Source organism: Macaca mulatta, chromosome 8, assembly GCF_049350105.2.
Source record: "Macaca mulatta isolate MMU2019108-1 chromosome 8, T2T-MMU8v2.0, whole genome shotgun sequence".
Classification (NCBI taxonomy): Eukaryota; Metazoa; Chordata; class Mammalia; order Primates; family Cercopithecidae; genus Macaca; species Macaca mulatta.
Window position 1 is genome coordinate 113181299 of NC_133413.1, and position 21582 is coordinate 113202880.

A 21582-nucleotide genomic window follows, 5' to 3' on the forward strand; every position below is an offset into this window, starting at 1 on the left:
AAATAGGCTTTAATATTTCTGATAAAACTTGCCTTGTGAACCTCTGGAATGGTATTTAAGTCCTCAGACAGTTTACTTGCAAAAGAACCATAAACACCATCATTCATATAATACATGAAGGCTGGTTCATCACTTCCGGTTTTTTCTACTGGAATAAAACAGGAAAGGGGAAAATGAATTTTTATTAAAATGGCTCATATAAAACAAATAAATGTAATTTTCACATTTCTCAAACTATTTAAACTTAAAAAGACACACAGCACTCATTTCACAAAGGAAGATAACCAATGAGCACAAGAAAAAAGTGCTCTAGGGCTGGATGCGACGGCTCATGCCTGTAAAATTCTAGCACTTTGTGAGGCTGAGGTGGGCAGATCACTTGAGGTCAGGAGTTCAAGATCAGCTTGAACAACATGGCAAAACCCCATCTTACTAAAAATAGAAAAATTAGCCAGGTGTGGTGGTGCATGCCTGTAATCACAGCTACTGGGGAGGCTGGGGCACTAGAATCCCTTGAATCTGGGAGGCAGAGGTTACAGTGAGACAGTGAGCCAAGATTGCGCTAGTGCACTTCAGCCTGGGTGACAGAATGAGACCCTGTCTCAAAAAAAAAAAAGTATTAAGATTCTTGAAGCCTTTCTGATAGTTGCTGTTTCAAAAAAAGAGGAAAAAGATCAAGCAGCAAGGAAAAACACTTTTTAGTTTCTTTTCAAATCAGCAAGAGGAAGGCAATATATGCACAAGTAATTAAATATGTGTTTGAATGTGGAATTAAAAATAAAAGTTGAGATTGTACCACTCACTCCAGCCTGGATGACAGGGCAAAAACCCTGTCTCAAAAAAAAAAAAAAAAAGAAAAAGAAAAAGAAAATAGTGCTGTATATCATTAGTCATCAGGTAAATGCAAATTAAAACCACAATGGGATACCATTACCACCAACCTACTGACTGGATCAACTTAAAGACTGACAATACAAAATATCAAAGAGCATGAGGAGCAACCAGAGTTCACATGTATACACTGCTAGGGGGAATCTGTGTGTGTGTGTGTGTGTGTTGAGACAGGGTCTCACTGTTACTCAGGCTAGAGTGCAGTGGTGTGATCACAGCTCACCGCAGGTTTGAGCTTCAGGAATCAAGAGATCCTCTCACCTCACTCTGAAACCTTTGAAAACACCCATTCTACTCACAGCTACTCTACTCTTAGCACAACCAATACTCATTTTCAGGTTTATCACTCTCCACAAGAAACAAACCAAGGCTCCTTGGAGAAACAACTGATTACAGGACTGAGGCAGAAAAAGGTTAAAATGAGCCTGGAACATCTTGATATACCAAAAAATAAAGAAGTGCTCAGAGAATAACGGAGACATGTCAAGGGAAAAATGAGAGTAATAGATTATATAAACCTAATGAATAAAGATCGGTCTAAACTCATAAATAAACAGGAAGGAAGGAAAAGATATTCTTTAAGTAAAGGCTAACTAATATAAACAATAATGAAGTTAGAAATTCATCAATAGATGCTAAAACTAATGGGGTGAAAATCTGGTTAGAAACAGGTAGTTTATTTACAGTCTCTAATTAACTTGCCACTTCACAATGGAGAGAAACCTGCCTGACACAACCTTAAACAAGTGCTCAAAACTAGCATTTAAATAAAAAAAAAAAAATAGCTGGGCGTGGTGGCACGCGCCTGTAATCCCAGCTACTTGGGAGGCTGAGGCAGGAGAATCGCTTGAGAAAGGCAGGAGGAGGCAGAGGTTGCAGTGAGCCAAGATCATGCCACTGCATTCCAGCCTGGGCAACAAGAGCAAAACTCTCTCTCAAAAAAAAAAAAAAATCACTAGGCCAGGTGTATTGGCTCAAGCTTGTAATCCCAGCACTTTGGGAGGCTGAGGCAGGTGGATCACTTGAGTTCAGGGGTTTGAGATCAGCCTGGGAAACACGACGAAACCCTCTACAAAATAAAAATAGAAAAAAACCTAGCCAGGCATGGTGGCATAGGCCTGTAGTCCCAGCTATGCAACAGGCTGAAGGTGGGAGGACTGCTTAAGCCAGGAGATTGAGACTGCAATGAGCCCTGATGGAGCCACTGTACTCCAGCCTGGGTGACAACACAAGAAAAAACACCTACCATCATCAATATTAGAACAGACCACTATCATGTGCCTCCTAACATGATGAAGTGAGAATAATAGACTAACACTTCAGTGGACTTCATGCCCCAAATGCATAGCCTAAAAAATATAATCACGGCTGGGCACGGTGGCTCACGCCTGTAATCCCAGCACTTTGGGAGACCGAGGCGGGTGGATCATGAAGTCAGGGGATCGAGACCGTCCTGGCTAACAGGGTGAAACCCTGTCTCTACTAAAAATACAAAAAAATTTGCCGGGGATGGTGGCAGGTGCCTGTAGTCCCAGCCACTCCGGAGACTGAGGCAGGAGAACGGCGTGAACCCAGGAGGCAGAGCTTGCAATGAGCCGAGATCATGCCACTGCACTCCAGCCTGGGAGACAGAGCGAGACTGCATCTCAAAAAAAAAAAATATATATATATATATATATATATATATATATATATAAAAAATCATGAGGAATCATCAAACAAACCCAAATTAAGGATCAGCTATGAAATTTCTACTCTTCGAAAATGTCAAAGTTAAAAAATACAAAGTAATGAGCTGAGAAGCTATCCAGATTCAAGGAGAAATGACAAATTCAATGTGGTCCTGGACTGGATTCTAAACAAGGAAAAACAGAGCTGTAAAATAAGACAATATTGGGGAAATGGACAATTTTTCTATGGGATGTGGATTAGTCCACAGCCAAAAAAAAAAAAAAGGCTTGTTAATGTAACACAGTATTTCCTACAATAATATTAGCCAACGAGATGGGACTGTCTAGTGCCTTTTTGTTGGTTTGACTTGAGTTAGATTACAAGGACACTTTGTGGCCCTTAAGTAAGAAAGTATGAAAACAGAGCCTCCCTGTGATCCATGTGAGAAAAGGAGAACAGAAGAGAATAATGGATGAGAATTAATCATCTGGTAGACATTTATCGAAAACACACATATCTAAACATCAGTACCAAGAAAGTTGGATTTGGAAGTCTTATGGAACAGGATCTTGGCTTTAAGATTTTTTTTTTTTGTTTGTTTGAGACAGAGTCTCGCTCTTGTAGCCCAGGCTGGAGTCCAGTGGCATGATCTTGGGTCACCGCAACCTCCGCCTCCCAGATTCAAGTGATTCTTCTGCCTCAGCCTCCTGAGTAGCCGGGATTACAGGGGTGTGCCACCACGCCCAGCTAAGTTTTGTATTTTTAGTAGAGATGGGGTTTCCACCATACTGGCCAGGCTGGTCTCGAACTTCTGACCTCGTGATCCACACAGCTCGGCCTCCCAAAGTGCTGGGATTATAGACATGAGCCACCATGCCCGGCCAGCTTTAAGATTTTTAAAAGCTGAAAACCACCTACAACTTCATGACCATCTGTTCATTTCCAGACTAACTGCAATTATCTACCAACAAAAATAAAACTATAAACTTCATAACTTACCTCCAGAGGGAAATTTATCATTTTCAACAACTTTCTTTGCTATGATATTAACTGCAAGTGTAAATGCAGAAGACACATAGTAGCTTCCGGGTTCTGAAATTATCTTAACACCAGATCCTTCAGGAAAGTAGATATCCAACAGAGGGCTGATAACATGATTAACCTGTGGATTTTAAATGCCACATTATGGTTTCAATATTGGATCAGATAATTCGCAATATTCAGAAACTGATATTAACAAAATCTTCTAGGAAAATGGAGCAGTTCCAATCACAGACTACGAACCTTAGCAACTTCGTAATTATCTCCAAGCAACTAATTAGGCATGCTTTCAAGTCAATTTATTTTGTAACTATCAGAATGGCATTAATTTTAAAAATAGAGAGCGCTAATAACAAATACCTACTGGTATTTGTTTTTTTTTTTTTTTAAGTCATTTTTCTATACTTGATCACTAAAAACAGAAGCAAAATTTTCAAATCATAGTTTCTAGATATTGCAGAAGGAAGGAAGGAGGGCAGAGCAGGAAGGTGAGAAAACAGGTGTGACGTGCATCTGGCCTAAGTGCTAAAGTTGGCTGGGAGTGGTGGCTCACGCCTGTAACCCCAAAACTTTGGGAGGCTGGGGCAGGAGGATCACTTGAGGCCAGGAGTTCCAAGACCAGCTTGGGCAATATAGAAAGACTTTTTTTTTTTTTAAGTCCCAGCTGCTTGGGAGGCTGAGGCAGGAGGATCACTTGAGCCCAGGAGTTGGAGGCTGCAGTGAGCTATAATTGCACAACTCCACTCCAGCCTGGGCAACACAGGAAGACTCTTTTTAAAACAAAACAAAAAAGGTAGTAGTGAAGTTTTCTAAGTATTACATCATTTGTGCCATTAAGTATAGAAACACAACTGAAATAGAAAATGTTTCATGATAATGTTCAAAGAATTCTATCAAACTTTTCAAAGTTAGCTAGGTCTACTAACTACCATTAAGCATCCACATTTTCTAAGAATAAAATTTTAAAGAGACATTACAGGGTTTACTTTCTGCCATTGTAAAAATCCTGCTCTACACATCCACCACTTAAGTAGCAAAGAAAGCAATTATTCTGTTATGTCATCTACTGAAAAGTTTACCTCTTCTAATTGAAATTCAGTTCCCGTGAATCCTCCACCAATGTCTAACATGTTCATCGTAAAGCCAATTTCTCCCTATGGATGGAAAAAAAATTATTTAAATGCTTTTCCAAATTGTAATGGATATGAGAACATTTTAAAAACCCCCTCCTAGGGAGGTAAATATCTGTTCTGATCTTTAATACAGCAAGTTCTTGGTTTTTTACTGATAGAAACAGATTGATTCAATATTAGGTATGCTCTTTGATTTTATTTGTACTCTCTTCTAGACTTATGCAAGTCAATTACTATTTCACTCCTTTACCCGCTTAAAAGGTGTGACTGTATAGAGCTCTGAATGCTTATGTAATAAAAATGAGGTGTGTGACGTTGAATGTAGTCAGAGTAATTCACACAGGCAGAAAACAATACTTAGTCTTTAACTTAACATCCTGGCTAAAATATCAAAATAATTTAAAGAAAGAACTTACAGCCATGTCAAACACACATCGAGCATCAGATAGAGCATGTACGTATACTTGAGATTCTTTGCAAGCACTCGAAACATGAAATCTGAAACACACAGAATAATAACTTTAAAGGAGCAGAAAGTTTTAGAGACACCTCCTGTAATTTCTTTCAACTGTCATTCATCATATTCATACCATTAAGTATCCACATTAACTTTACCAAATACTTAAACCATTAGAAGCATCAGCCTCTAATTAACCAAAAGTTACAGTACCAGCTTTTTAGAAAAGGCAATGCCAAGATAAAACTGTAATTCTATAAACAAAAATTCTTAACAATAAGTCAATTATCAGTACTGTTGCAGTTATACAATAAGGTGTGCTTTTATGTATATGTGGTGCTTTTATGTTTATATAGTGAAGTAACAAGCAGTACCAAATCGTATCACATTCAGCTGAGCATAAAATTGAACATTCAGTTTTACCCAACCAAATACAAAAATGTGTCTGTTGTGAAATAAATATAAAGGAACATTAATCAAGTTGAGTAACAGTATTACTATTATTCACTAGTATTACTAAAGTTCCAGAATAGAATACTTCCTGATTGTGGCAGTGGTTACACAAGTACTAAAATCCATAGAACTGTACACCATAAAGCAAATTTTTCTTTTCCCTTTATCTACTCGAGATAGTACTTCATTAATTTTTATGTCAACTTAAATTAAAACTTAGTTGAAATATGAACAAAACTCTCAAATGTGTCAATATTGTCACCTAAGGCAGAATTCAAACTAGATTGACATGGAATGTTGTCTATTGTGTAGGGCACAGCACGATCCAATTCTTCGTTTAAAAGACTACCACCTATTTATGTACAAAGTAGAATAGAAAGTTACACAGTAAGGTCAGGCACAGAGGCTCACACCTGTAATCCCAGCACTTTGGGAGGCTAAGTCGGGAAGACTGCTTGAGCCAGGAGTTTGAGGTTGCAGTGAGCCATGATCATGCCACTGAACTCCAGCATGGGAGATATAATGAGATACTATCTCAAAAACTAAATAATAAAATTAAAGATACACAATAAACTATTAACAGTGGGGACTCTATACATCTTTGTGAGTGTTTGAAAAAGCAAGACTTTTTTACTTTAGTAAGAATAGCAATGGACTGGCAAACAACATCTAGGGCTTAGTGTTACTATGTCTGTAATTAGTTCTGAGGATATAATCAAGTCTTTGAACCTCTTGGAGTCTCGGTTTCCTCACATATAAAATTAAAAGCCTGAAGCAAAGTCTAATTTATTGAAATTCCCCAGAGGAATTAAAAGGAGGAAAAGGCCTGACACTTTTATTTTTGTTAAGAATTCTAGCAAATCTCCTCCCATCCAATTTAAAAGGTGGCGATTTAAGTTACTCTGCACTAACCCGAATCAAAATATTATTTGCTATTTTTTTTATTGTGGGGAAGGAGGTACAGTTGCAAAACAGTATGAAAAGGGATAAGGCATATTTGTTTTGCCTAAACTAAGAAGAAAACACATACATGTGTGTTAAAAGACTAGAAAAAAATTGCGTCTTAGATTTCATGCAAAGAAAGTCTTAAATCAATAACCAGAAAGACAGGCTATCACCGTAAAATGTTCACAGTTTTACAAGTTTAAAACAAATACTCACTTAACCCCAATTATTTGGACATCAAGTTCCTTAGCACATTCCAAGAGATGCTTACAGTTCTTCAGGGTAGTGCCAAACTTCATGTTACCCTCTTCACCTCCAATATTATCTTCTGTTGCAATATGTAGTAAAACCCTAAGAGAAGGGGAGATGATTGGGGCAGAGTTGGTTTACATCATCATCAGCACATGTGAAGCCTGAAGATTGTAGGAAGTGTGTTGATTATGCTGCCAGTGCTCCCAAATCCAGCGACGGATGAATCAAGTGAACCTAATGAAAAACAATCCTGTATAGAGAAAAAACTAGCAATTAGGGCCTAAAGCATGAAGCTTACAAGGATGGGATTTTGGAAAATGCAGCAAGTTAAGACTCTGTTGTAGCATCAAGAGTTGGTTGGGCTCTGTAATGAAAGACGACATTACTTTCAAATGAAGTCCATCAGTCCATAAATCCGCCTAGGAAAACTAAATTGAATAGCAATGCCATCATTGTCTTTCAATAAAAATATCAGGGCTTTAAATGTCTTCAAATTTCTTTGATTGTGCTAACTAGCTAAACCTCCATGCTTACTGCAAACATTCTTCCTACTAACATAGTTACATGCCAGCAGGTTTCTAACTGGAAAAAAATAGGTGTCTTTTTTGTCCGAGATGGAGTCTCGCTCTGTTGCCCAGGCTGGAGTGCAGTAGCGCAATTTCGGCTCACTGCAACTTCTGCCTCATGAGAGTGCCTCCTGAGTTCAAGCAATTCTCCTGCCTCAGCCTCCCAAAGTAGCTGGAAATACAAGAGTGCACCACCACGCCCAGCTAATTTTTTTTAATTTTTAGTGGAGACGGGGTTTCACCATGTTGGCCAGGCTGGTCTCCTGACTGCAAGTGATCCACCCGCCTCGGCCTCCCAGGATCAAAGTGCTGGGATTACAGGCGTGAGCCACTGTAAGCTCCGCCTCCCAGGTTCACGCCATTCTCCTGCTTCAGCCTCCCGAGTAGCTGGGACTACAGGCGCCTGCCGACTCACCCGGCTAGTTTTTTGTATTTTTTGGTAGAGACGGGGTTTCACCAGGTTAGCCAGGATGGTCTCGATCTCCTGACCTCGTGATCCGCCCGTCTCGGCCTCCCAAAGTGCTGGGATTACAGGCTTGAGCCACCACGCCCGGCCATAGAAAGCTTTTTAAAAAAATTATTTTATGTGTTTAAACAGCAGCCTTCTAGTCTACTGATTCAGATCTATATTTGGTATTTCCTTCCAAACCATGACAATCAAGACAAGATGACCAAGACTGATTAAATTTCTTTAATTTCAGGAGCTGAGTAATGACAAACTGCTAGAAGTTGCAAATATACAAATTCTTTTTGTATAACTCTTTTCCTATGGATGTATTAATTACATAAACTAAGAAGGTTAATAATGTGGCCATGAAAATAACAGCTATGGCCTTCATCTGGTAATTAGAGGACAAGACTGATAAAAGCAAAAATTATTCTAATGTTAGAATCAGCTCCATCAAGAAGGTGCCAGTCTACAATCTAACATACATCACAAATCACAGCTTGTCTTCACAGGATCACAGAACAAGATTTTTTAGAAAAACAAGTGGTTCCCTAAAATTTTCCCAACAAGGTTTTTATCCACACACAAAGATTTACCAGAGTAATCAATGCTATCAGGATATCTTAAGTACACCATTAAAGTCAGTATGAAAATTATGTACATACAAAGAAAACACAGATACAGTACATTTTCAGAAACATACGTAACTCATTAAAAAAGTAAGCCAACAACTGCATAATTCAATATGCTTTTAGTATATTCTTAGGCCCTCCTGATATACCAGTTTGTGAAAACCTAAATATTTGCCTTAAATCTTTTTGCTTTTAAAAAGGCAAACCTTTTTATCAGGGAGTCTTGCTCTGTTGCCCAGCCTGGAGTGCAGTGGCACGATTTTGACTCACTGCAGCCTCCGGCTCCTGGGTTCAAGGGATTCTCTTGCCTCAGCTTCCCAAGTAGCTGGGATTACAGGCGCAGGCCACCCTGACCTTAAATGATCCACTGGCCTGGGCCTCCTAAAATGCTGAGATTACAGGTGTGAGCCACTGCACCCAGCCTTAAAAAAGTAAACTTTCTTTAAAAAAAAAAAAAAAAAAAAAATTCCTCTGGATGCATGAAGGTGCAAGTAAAAAATTTAAACTTCACGTTCAAAAAGAAAAGTATTAGCCTTAAAAACAAAACTCCCCAAATCTATGGACTAGGCTTCGAAGACACTGTCAGTAAAGACCATTTAAGAACTATGGCCTGGGGTAGATTAAACCCTCAGCTAAAAAGGAAGAAAAGCTGACCACAGTATATCCTGTTCCTAACATTACAAAACTCAGTTACAGAAATAATGAAAATATAGCCATGGCCCTAATTTGATTATCACACCAACTATCAAGGATTCCTTCAAGATTACAAAATTATATCCCCAAACTGCCCTTAATTTTTTTAATCCCAATTCCACACGAAGGATCAAAGGTAGAGAGCCAATAAAATGCTACTAGTGTTTCCCGTAGAGGACCTTTAAATTAAAGTTGTAATTATGATACACATCATTGCCCTACCACAAATGCTCCTTCTTCCCAGCTAAAAGACAAACCCAACCCTCTAAGTGGTAAGTAATATTTTCAAGTACTTAGTTTTATACTTACTTGGCATTTGGGTGATTACGTGCAATTTTCTTCAATTCAATTTCGTTGTCACATGTCATGATATTCACTCCAACTTTTGCTGCATACTTTATCTGAGACACTTGCTTGCAAGGACTTATGTAAATAATGTTTTCTGGAGATACACCCAACTCTTGCACTAAAGCCATTTCATTCTGTGAAAAGGAGGTTAAATTAAGAATAGATAATGTCACAGTTCATATTCTGAGAATGCTTCCTCTACTACTATGACCCCCACCCCTTTTAAAACCAGGGTCTTACTCTTTGTATTCCAGGCTCAAGTGCAGTGGCACAATCATAGCTCAATGCAGCCTCCATCTCTGGGGCTGCTCAAGTGATCCTCCTGCCTCAGCCTCCCAAAGTGCTATGAGTACAGGTGTGAGTCACTGTGCCTAGTCAAACCAATATTTTTATTTAAAAACATAAATAAATAAAAAGTGAGATGAGGTCTCACTGTGTTGCCTAGGCTGGTCCTAAACTCCTGGCTTAAGCAACTCTTGCCTCAGCCTCTCAAAGTAGTGGGATTACAGGTGTTAGCCATCGCTCCTGGCCTAAACATTGTTAAAAAGAAGCACCAAAGAAATCTCAGACTTTAGATATGTGCTATAGTTTGGACTAGAAGTAGCTCTAGCCTAAGAATGAGGAACAAATTAAAGTTTTCAATTAGTAAAACGTTTCAAAGGCTCATCACACTGAAACTTCCCTTTCATTGGTGCACTTTTGTAATTTTCTGGCCGGGCGCGGTAGCTCACGCCTGTAATCCCAGCACTTTGGGAGGCCAAGGCGGGTAGATCCTGAGGTCAGGAGATCGAGACCATCCTGGCTAACACGGTGAAACCCCGTCTCTACTAAAAATACAAAAAATTAGCTGGGTGTGATGGCGGGCGCCTGTAGTCCCAGCTACCCAGGAGGCTGAGGCAGGAGAAGGGTGTGAACCCAGAAGACGGAGGTTGCAGTGAGCCGAGATCACACTGCACTCCAGCCTGGGCGACAGAGCGAGACTCCATCTCAAAAAAAAAGAAAAGCTTGTAATTTTCCAACATGGGGCTGCAAATTTAAAGAATTATTTCAAAACTCCATCCAAAAGTCTAGCTTCCTTGCATCTGTTCCCTAACCACTGTAACTACATTAAGTTAAATTATTAAATGGTTCAGTTTAGTTAAAAAATGAAAAATACTTACTTTACTGGAACAAGCAAATCCAGTTCCAAGAGCTGCCAAAATCTCAAGTACAGCTGGAGCAGAGTTGCACTTCACTGTGTAGAATGGCTTTATCTGAGCCACTACATTCTGCCATTGACTGTGTTTCTTCACAATCTTTCCAAGATCTCCCACAAAAAATGCATTTTTCCCTGTCTATCATGGTTATGAAAAAAAGACAAATATGAACAAAAAAACCATTGAAAATCAAGTATCAAAACAGGAAAGAACATCTTTCCTCCACAAATATATGGGCCAAGACATATATTTACATACAGTAGTACATTTAAAGTTTGTTAACTGATTTAGTAAACATTAAAAAAGACTCTGAATACATTTGTTCCTTCTTCTATTTATTTTGCTGTGTTGTATACATGAGCATATAAAATATTCTCCCCTTTGAGATTAAAAAAAACTATTATCAATTACAGTGACAAAAGTCAAAATGAAACTCCCTTGATTTTACTTTTTGGCAGTTGAAGAAAGGAAACCTATTTTCTCCCATGCTTCCCCCACTGTTTAAAATACTTTGGCAGTTCAGGATATAATTTCCTAATACAGTAAAAAGAAATGCTAAACAAAACAAGCTATATATCAACATTAAAAGTGCACCTTAAGATAACATGGTAAAATAAGAGACCATCTTCACTGGGAAACCTTATTTTATTACTTTTTTCAGAGTTGAGGTCTTGCTCTGTAGCAGACTGGAGGGCAGTGGTGCAATCATAGCTTACTACAGCCTCCAACTCCTGGAGCTCAAGAGATCCTCCCATTAGGCCTCCCAAAGTGCTGGGATTACAGGTATGAGGCACGGTGCCCGACCAGGAAACCATTTTTAAAAAGACAAGGTTGTTAGTCTGCACATGGAGACGTCAAAATTAGATTTTAAAAGTACGTAAGTCTACCAAATATCAGATAAGCCTGAATAAGAATAATCTTCCTTAAAGTTGTGGCTATTCTAGAACTAGAAAGATGACTTATGCTTGTTGAACAGAACATATATTACTCAATGTTAGACAGCAGGCAAAAAAATCTTATTTAGGACGTACAACATCCAAATACTGTTTGAGAATCCATGAAGACAATGTTACTGTTTTGAACTCTTTAATTCACAGTATTTAAAAATGTCCATTATTAGAATATAGTGCCCAACTGATATAAATGCAAAATGCACATTATATGCAGCAGAATTTTAACAGTTGTATTAAGTTATCCATCCTCCCAAGATATAGTATCTATAGTATTCTGAAGAGAAAAAGTTTATATTTAATTTGATTGGGAAAAAATAAGGTATTTATGGGTACCACCAAGAGAAACGGGATGAAACAACAAGGTATTCAGCTTCCTTCCTTATCTTAGGCATGATGTGAGTCCAGAAAATTCTCAGTAGGCAACGAAACACAAATTTAGGGAGCAGGGAAGCCTTGTATTTAATGAATATTAATTCAACAAAATTAAGCAGGCTTAGGCAAACAATAGGACAATGAAAAGGGAGATAAGTTAGGAAGTCACTATAATGACACGTGCAAAGATGAATAGATAGTGGGAATGGAGGAGATGAATACAAGGACATGATGGAGGCAAGACCAAGGTTAAAAGCACAAACCAAAGGTGGACTGAATGACTCAGACAACACTGAAGTGTCACCCCAGAACCAGAGAATAGGGTTGAGGACTAATCCTCATTGAATGTTACTAAATGTGGGATAATTTAGATGTGGGATGAAAGGAATATTTCAAAGATTATATCTGACCCCCGAAAAGTGTTGCAAAAAGTCAGAAGAATAAAGTTAAGTGATTAAGAACGATCATCAAAATTTGACTAGGAGCTTCCCAGTGGCAACTGACTGAAGAATGACTTGGCAGAAATTGGTTGACCAATATGACAAGTTTCATGACCAATATGTCAAGTTTTCAGCAGTTGAATGGCAGAGGAAGACAAAGGGATTTTTGCTAGGATGAGGGGAAGATGAACACGTCTGTAGACTTAAGGTCAAGAGAAGGAGAGAATTTTGGATATTCGATTACTGAACACCAGTAACATGAAAAACAATTCTCTAACAAGTTTGGTGGAATATAGGAAATTTTCTCCAAGAAAGAAAGATTGTATCATTTAAGTCTAATATGAAAAAAAAATTCAGTTCAACTCATCAGATCTCTTTCACACCATATAGCACAGACTGAAAAGTTGAGGATGTTTTTATTTTTACCAAGTTTACCAGGCTGGGTGCAGTGGCTCACACCTATAATCCCAGCACTTTGAGAGGACGAGGTGGGTGGATCACCTGAAGTCAGGAGTTTGAGACCAGACCATCAACATGGTAAAACCCTGTCTCTACTACAAATATAAAAATCAGCTGGGCCTGGTGCCGGACGCCTGTAATCCCAGCTACTTGGGAGGCTAAGGCAGGAGAATCGCTTGAACCAGGGAGGCCGAGGTTGCAGTGAGCTGAGATCGCACCACTGCTCTCCAGCCTGGGCAACAAGAGCGAAACTTCGTCTCAAAGAGAAAAAAAAAAAAATCACCTTAAGTAGCAGTGAGTATATGATTCTGTAGAAGTTGACTCCTGGAGCAGTAGAGAGTAAGTATTCAGGATAAATTATCAAATTCTCAATGAACATACACAACCAAGATTATCTGAAAGTAAATTAATATCCACTGAAGAATACAACTGAGACCAGGCGCAGTGGCTCACACTTGTAATCCCAACACTCTGGGAGGCCAAGGCAGGCAGATCACATGTTGGTCAGGCGTTCAAGACCAGGCTGGTCAACATGACGAAACCCGATCTACTAAAAATACAAAAACTGAGGCCGGGCGCAGTGGCTCATGCCTGTAATCCCAGCACTTTGGGAGGCCGAGGCGGGTGGATCACCTGAGGTCAGGAGTTCGAGACCAGCCTGTCCAACATGGTGAAACCCCATCTCTACTAAAAATACAAAAAATTAGCTGGGCATGGTGGCGGGTGCCTGTAATCCCAGCTACTCGGGAGGCCGAGGCAGGAGAATTGCTTGAACTTGGGAGGCGGAGGTTGCAGTGAGCCGAGATCGTCCTACTGCACTCCAGCCTGGGCTACAAAGGGAGACTCCATCAAAAAAAAAAAAAAAAAAAAAAAACTTAGCTGGGCATGGTGGCACACACCTGTAATCACAGCTACTCAGGAAGCTGAGGCATAAGGATCCTATATCAATTGCTTGAACCCAGGAGGCGGAAGTCACAGAGAGCCGAGATCATGCCACTGAACTCCAGCCTGGGCAACAGTGTAAGAATCCATCTCAAACAAACAAGCAAAAAAAAAAAAAAAGAACTGAGGCCGGGCATGGTGGCTCATGCCTGTAATCCCAGCACTTTGGGAGGCTGAGGTAGGTAGATCACCTGAGGTCAGGAGTTCAAGACCAACATGGCTGACACAGTGAAACCTCGTCTCTACTAAAATACAAAAACTAGCCGGGCGTGGTGGTGTGCGCCTGTAATTCTAGCTACTTCAGGAGGCTGAGGGAGGAGAACTGCTTAAGCCCAGGAGGCGAGGGCTGCACATGAGCCAAGGTCGCGCCACTCTACTCCAGCCTGGGCGACAGAGTGACACTCGTCTCCAAAAAGAAAAAAGAAAAAAAGAAAATTGAGAAAAATGAGTAAGAAGCCATGTACTGATTAGAAGGTTGGCTGGCATCACATCAACAGAATAAACAGAACATAACTGGGTGCCAGATGCTAAAAGGCATAGCAGGGAAAGGGCCATAGGGACGATTTTTAAATAATGTGGATTGGAAAGAAAAATGGATCACTACTCAAGGGGAATGGGTGTGGGGGATGAACGTCAAGTTAAATCAGATAACATCTGAACCAAGTACTTTTAATCAGATTACCATCTTAGAAATTAAAAAGCATTCATGTTTCAGAGCTTGGAAAATGACAAACACTGTATTTGAGAAGTGGCACTTACCAGGGTATGTTCATAAACATAGTTATCAATAACATTTCCAAGGTTTGTTCCTTCATCCAACAGGCCAACGGAGTAGTTTGCATCATCAATAAATCCTTTCATCTCAGCCGTATTCCACAAAGCCGAAAGTCATAAACCAGGAAAGACAAGAGACGGGCCACCAAGCCTATGTCTGGGTCCTTAGAATATGCAACAAACTGTCAAAATATAAGTTATATAAGTCTGTATTATTCCTATAGACATAATGTACGAGTCAATGAAAGTGTGCTAAGTGCCTAATTTAGTGACGAATGTATACAATCATTTTACAATTTCAGAAACATCAGATTATTAACTTCCTATAACGCCTATTTAAAAAAGCAAATACATGAATTAAAATACATTTACCCAAAAAGGTCAATATAATTTGAAGGGGTAACTCACATACATACACAATATATTACAAGCCTATATGGTCCCCTTATTTACAGAGTTGCAGACCCAATCTGTATCATTATCTTGTTTTGTGCGCCTGTAACACACTTAATTTTACCCATTTTAAGAGTAAAGAAAGCTAGTGAAATAAGTATCTGCAGCCAAGAAATCAAAATACCAGTCTCAACTTCCAATATACTGTCAGCCATGTAATAGCACTGCCAGGTAATTGCAGATAAATGTCTTATAAATAAATAAAAGTCCTGGGCAGGCATGGTGGCCCATGCCTGTAATCCCAGCACTTTGGGAGGCCCAGGCCTGTGGATTGCTTGAGCCTAGGAGTTTGAGACCAGCCTGGACAACATAGCAAGACTCTGTCTCTCCTAAAAAAAAAAAAAAATTCCCAATAGGTGAAAGTAATAAAAATGGGTGAGGGTGGAGGGTGGGAGGGTGGCTTGAGGGAACAATCCGAAGTTTTGATACAGACTGCCTAGGGCTTATCTCAAGCTAAAATAGTACTAGCTACATCAAGTTAGCAATGTTATGAGGTGAGTTGCTTTGGTGAAATCACTGGACTAGGAGTCAGAAGACCTGGTCCTGGCTGTATCATTTAGGAGAATCTACATCAGTTTCTCTAAACCTCAGTTAACTATCTTAGTTATTTATTCAATAGGTTGTTGTAAAAAAAAAAAAATCATAAAGCATATAAATTAAAAACATCTGTTTCAGTGCTGGCTAGAATAGAGCTAAATTAAGTTGTCAATTACCAGAAATGCAAAAACAACATAATTAGAAACTACATTAGTAAGTTAGGTATCTGTACATCCTGAACCAGTTACTAAAAAATCTGATTTTTAAAATGACTTTAGGCTAAATCCTACCCCTCTCCAATCCAATCAATAAAATAAACCTGCCCACTCCCCCAGAGCACGCATTGTCCTGAGGCAGCACATACTGACACATAGGTTTATCTTCTTTGTTGAACTTCACTGGTCCTTAGGTTACTTTAGGAAATAACTTCAACATAAATGAGATAAAAAAGGTCCACCAGACAGGGTACTACTTAATATCTGGTATTAATTTCTGGTTGCCACATTAATAATGGCACTGACCAGCTGTCTTGCAGCCTGTTTTAAAACCTGCACAGCCTTTCCTGTGTCCTTGATTCCTCCCGCCACCCCCCTCCACCCTCCCCAATGCCCCAAACTAGAGTTCACCCTTGGGTGATGGCCACTCTCCTGAAAGTGTACTCCATTCCAATGGTTCTTAAAAGTGTCAGCATTTTGGCTGCACCAAAAGTCCTTAATAAGCTGTATTAGTCAAATTTCACGAAATACAAATACTCAGTTTTAACTTTTAAAACACTAACAGCTTCATTTCCAAGAAGCTAACTACATTCAGTGCAACTCATCAGATCTCTTTCATGCCATATAGCACAGACTGAAAAGTTGAGGATTTTACCAGATTAATTGAGGCCTATCTGAATAGACCTAATACTTATGCAGTGAAGTTAAATCACAGCCTGCACATTCTCTAAAGGTTGTTATAATAGGACTGCTGTAAATCTGTGCCCAGAAAATAGGGATTTTAGGCTAAGAATACATGTTTATTTTACGCAATTTTTTTTTTTTTTTTTTTTTTGAGACGGTGTCTCACTCTGTCGCCCAGGCCGGAGGGCAGTGGCCGGATCTCAGCACGCTGCAAGCTCTGCCTCCCGGGTTTATGCCATTTTCCTGCCTCAGCCTCCCCAGTAGCTGGGACTACAGGCACCCGCCACCTCGCCCGGCTAGTTTTTTTGTATTTTTTTTTTTTTAGTAGAGATGGGGTTTCACCGTGTTAGCCAGTATAGTTTCGATCTCCTGATCTTGTGATCCGCCCGTCTCGGCCTCCCAAAGTGCTGGGATTACAGGCTTGAGCCACCGCGCCCGGCCTATTTTATGCAATTTAAAGCACCAATTTTGGGGGGATATTCAACTGAGTACTAAGAACAATGAAAAAATAAAGGTCACTCATTTAAAAAGATAAATACAAGAAAATAAGGTAAAAACCTCCTGTTAAGTTTAGCATCACTAACCTTTTTGGCATAGCAGCCAGTTTTCATTTATCCTACTATTAATAAATGAAAAATTACGTAATCAAGACTTTTGGCCTAAATAGAATACTTTGAAATGAAAATAAAATAGTGTCCTCACTTTATGTCAACAGCTTCTTGCAAACTGCATCTTTTAAGTAAAAGAGGTAAAACGAAATCATTTTTTTCTTAACATTATAATGAAATGTTATTTGAGAGCTTGCTGTACATCTTTTTGCTTAAATTCGCAGTTTCCAAGAACCTACTGATGATGTTCAGTGAGGACTTAATTGTATCTCAGTTGCTAAGTCTCTGATCATAGTCTAATATATACGTAGTATTTAGTATTTACTTGAAAACCTTTGGTTACTGATTATAGACCACAACACGCAACTGCTGCCAAATACAGAAGGCCTAGCTTTTAAGTCAGGATAAGATAAACCTCGATTTCCTACAACCATAGTATTCTTAGGAAGGATAATTTTCCTTTAACAGTCAGGATCCTCAGTACTTACAAAAACATCAGGTCCACTGGATAAAGTCTTACTGACTCCCTACATTCTCCAGAGCTTCTGCTAGAGTAGTATGATGATATGGATAAAGATATTTTTTCCCAAATATTTTCAAACCATGTAATTTCATAGGTTCAACTCTGACTGCCTGCTAAGCTAGCTTAAATCTAACAGTAAACATGTTTATAGCAGTCTCCCAGCCTAAGTATTTCATCTATTCAATATCAATTCTCCTAACCCTTAAAACCACAATGATGGTATTATCTCCATTTATATACTGAGGAATGGAATAACTAAGTAGGTTAGCTCTAGAGCTACTAATGATCAAACAATATGAAAACATTTAAAACAATATGAAAACACTGCTTCCCCAACACCCCATCCCTATAAAACACAGGACTTCTTTTTTTGGGGAAATCCAACACAGTTCTCTGTCTCTTTAAAAGAACTTTAACATATCCACATAATCAACTAACCCCTTTCAGACATATGAACACCCATACTTGTTCAAAAATGCTAAGTTTATTCACACTGGTATGAAAACACACTGGTATGAAAACATTATCACGCCTACTCATAGCCTTTCTTCATATGATGTTCCTTTTGCAGCAAATCCTCAACTCCACCCCAGGCAACCACTGACCAACTTCTTGTCACTATAAATCAGACTTTTATAGAAGCTAAATAATTTTAAACATCAACTGAAGGCTAAACCAAAACAGTTGACATATAGTGGCATTATCAATATAAATAAAAATAGTAAAAAACATGACCTCCTCTAAAGGAAAGATAAAATGTTTGTGGAGTTCGCTATTCATCTTTGAAATGGAACTGTCACTTCAGAAGTAACAGCAGAGTTGTTAACCAAGTCCCAGCTGAGTGACAAAATCATTCTGTTGGAAAAACGAAATAAAATTCATTTGCTATACTGGCAGTACTTGACAAAATGGATTAAGGATCACCTGAATCCACATATGCAGTACATTAACATTTGTTTTCTTTCGTTATACAGAGAACTACAATAAAGTAGTTGATTGAACCCAATACTTTGGGAAGCTGAGGCACGATTTTGTGAGGCCAGAAGTTTGAGATCAGCCTGAGCAACATAGGGGAGACCCCATCTCTTAAAAACAAAACAAACAAACAAACAAAAAAACCAATAAAGCTCTAATGGAGGTTTATTTTCTTTGATGCTCTCTTGAAGGCTTTGAGATTTCTGTAAATTCCTAGCCCAGAGTAGGTACTCAGAAACAAATGGACAAAAGACTTCACAACAAAGAGTGGGGAGTTCTTAAACTTACGGGTGGTGGTAATGAACCCCTGGAAGTGCACTGAAAAAGTAGGTACATTTTTCCTTTTTTTTTTTTTTTTTTGAGAAAAGGTCTCACTCTTGTCACCCAGACTGGAGTGCAGTGGCATGATCAAAGCCCACTGAAGCCTCAACCACTCAGGCGATCCTACCACAGCCTTCAATCCCACCTCCACTCAGTCAGTCCCTGTAGCTGGGACTACAGAACATGCCACCATGTCCAGCTAATTTTTTTATTTTTTGTAGAGAACTCTTTGTTCATAGTGTCTCATTATGTTGCCCCAGACTGGTCTCAAGCTCCTGGCCTCAAGCAATCCTCCCACCGCGGCCTCCCAAAGTATTGTAATTACTGGCTTGAGCCACTCTGTCCAGCTCCTTCACATTCTTAAAAGAAGCCCGTAACTTTGATATGCAAGCAATCCAGATGTACAGTCATGCGTTGCATAATGTTTTTGACAAGGACAGATCAAATACATGAAGGTGGTCTCATAATACCATATTTTTACTATACCTTTTCTGTGTTTAGATACACAGATACTTACCACTGTGTTAAACTGTCAACAGTATTCAGTACCACTACACAGGATGGTAGCCTAGGAGCAGTAAGCTACACCATACAGCTTGGGTGTGTCGTAGGCTGTACTATCTAGGTTTCTGTACGTACACTATGATGTTCAAACAACCTATGAAATGTCACCTAAAGACACATTTCTCAGAATGTATCTCTGTCATTAAGCTACCCATGCCTGTGAATGCAAAGCTCAACTATCAGCTACTGTTAAAGACCAAAAGGCCAAAAAAAAGCCAATTCCTCAAAAGAATTTGTAAAACACAAACACCTCCAGCAACAAGTTTTCTTTTTTTTGTTTGTCCTCTTTATGGAGAATGGGGTCTCACTACATTGGCCAGGCTAGTCTCTAATTCTTGGGCTCAAGCTATCCTCCCGTCTCTGCCTCTCTTAAGAGCTGATATTACAAGTGTGAGCCACTATGACTAGTCAAATTTTCTAATACATCTTGAGGCAACGAACTCTTTGTTCAAATGAAATGCCACTTGGAAACCCAATATTTCCAGCTGAAAAGGGATAAGTAGGTGGGTGAGGTAGGCTGCTTGAGTCTTCCCTATGTTGTGCCCCAATCTCACTGAAAGCCCTAAAAAAGCAGCTCAAATCATACCTCTGGGATCACTGCTTGCAGTTTTCTTAATACATTAGCAAAAATAGTTTACAGTTCCATTGTTACAAAAAGAAAGGTTTATGTTCTTACATTTATGCCTTACTGAAAGCACTAAGAAATATTCTGCCAAAACATTTTCAGGAGGTATTAAAGTTAATTGGTGACAATGTTAAACCAAAAATCTTAGACGCTGCATGTTCTAGGGAGCAAGCATGAAAATAAGTGTGCATGTGTTGGGGGTGAGCAATTTATACCTTATGCCAGGTTCATTAAGTTAATCTAACTCAGACCACCACAGGGGGCTGGGAGCAGAGTAATCCCAACACTTTGGGAGGCCAAGGCAGGCGGATCACGAGGTCCAGAGATCAAGACCATTCCGGTCAACATGGTGAAACCCATCTCTACTAAAAATACAAAAATTAGCTAGGCATGGTGGCACACACCTGTAGTCCCAGCTACTCAGGAGGATGAGGCAGGAGAATCGCTTGAACCCAGGAGGTGGAGGTTACAGTGAGCCGAGATTGTGCCACGGCACTCCAGCCTAGCGACAGAGCGAGACCCCGTCTCAAAACAAAAACAAAAACACCCCCACAGGGACTCTTTCCAGGATGTCTCCATACTCTCCACTAAGAATGCAGACTCAAACCAAGGTGATACGTCAAAGATCTCCCTGCAATTCTGAGTGGAAATAATTCTCAAAAGAAACTGTACCACTTCTTCTGGCTTACATATCAGAAACAGGACTGATTTACTGGCTCCAACACATTCTGGTGCTATTGGACCTTGAATTAGTTATATTAAATTTGAAAAAAAAATCTACTCCATGTAAATCTTAGATTCTCTTCATTAGAAGTGAACAGCAAATCTATTTTTAATAAAAGCTCTGATGTCTAGTATTATCAATAGACACTAGAAAGTATTCTCTACTCACAAGCACTTTTAAGCTATTTTCAACCACCTTTTTAACATAAGGTTGAGAAAGCTCAGGTTATTTTACACTAATACAGTAGCGTATAACCATAATACTACTTTTATTAATAATTTCCTCTTAGACTCATAACTGAGAAGAAAAAATACGTAACATTCCTTATTCACACCTTCATATTGGTGTTTTTGTTAATACATTTTTCCATGAAGAGCTGCCAAAAGAAACAAAAGGCTCCAAAGAACCACACACTGCTCCCTGGAGCCTTTCATGAGGCCGCTGAGTCCTCATGTTCATCGACAGGGTAGCTCCAAGAGTAGCGGCTGCAGCAGCTGGGCACTTGCCTTGTTACACACCTGCTACAAAGGCTTCTACAGTTGATTGTACTTCAGAAGAAACTGATACATCTCTCAAATAATCACAAGATAATTCTGGCAGCAACAGCCCACTTGACACCAAGCTGGATGAATATGAGTCTTGGATTTCTGAAGTGAAGACCTCCCTGGAAGTAGAACAGGGAGAGCT

The 21582-nt window shown here is 39.3% G+C and overlaps 1 protein-coding gene and 1 long non-coding RNA gene across 15 annotated transcripts in view; one reads left to right on the forward strand and one right to left on the reverse strand.

Annotated features, from left to right (window-relative positions):
- Nucleotides 1–21582, forward strand: part of LOC144330837 (uncharacterized) — a 38754-nt gene that overhangs the window by 15664 nt on the left and 1508 nt on the right. The window lies entirely within an intron of this gene.
- The window catches only part of AZIN1 (antizyme inhibitor 1), a 38678-nt gene that overhangs the window by 3415 nt on the left and 13681 nt on the right, over nt 1–21582 (reverse strand). For 3 of the 14 annotated variants that reach the window (XM_028852106.2, XM_077942266.1, XM_077942268.1), the window contains 9 exons: nt 21414–21559; nt 14652–14848; nt 10691–10864; nt 9492–9664; nt 6808–6942; nt 5153–5234; nt 4683–4757; nt 3562–3724; nt 33–148 (listed from right to left, as the gene is read on the reverse strand). In XM_028852106.2, the coding sequence (XP_028707939.1) occupies nt 33–148; nt 3562–3724; nt 4683–4757; nt 5153–5234; nt 6808–6942; nt 9492–9664; nt 10691–10864; nt 14652–14753 (1020 nt within the window). In that variant the 5' untranslated portion in view covers nt 14754–14848; nt 21414–21559. 14 annotated transcript variants of the gene reach the window in all.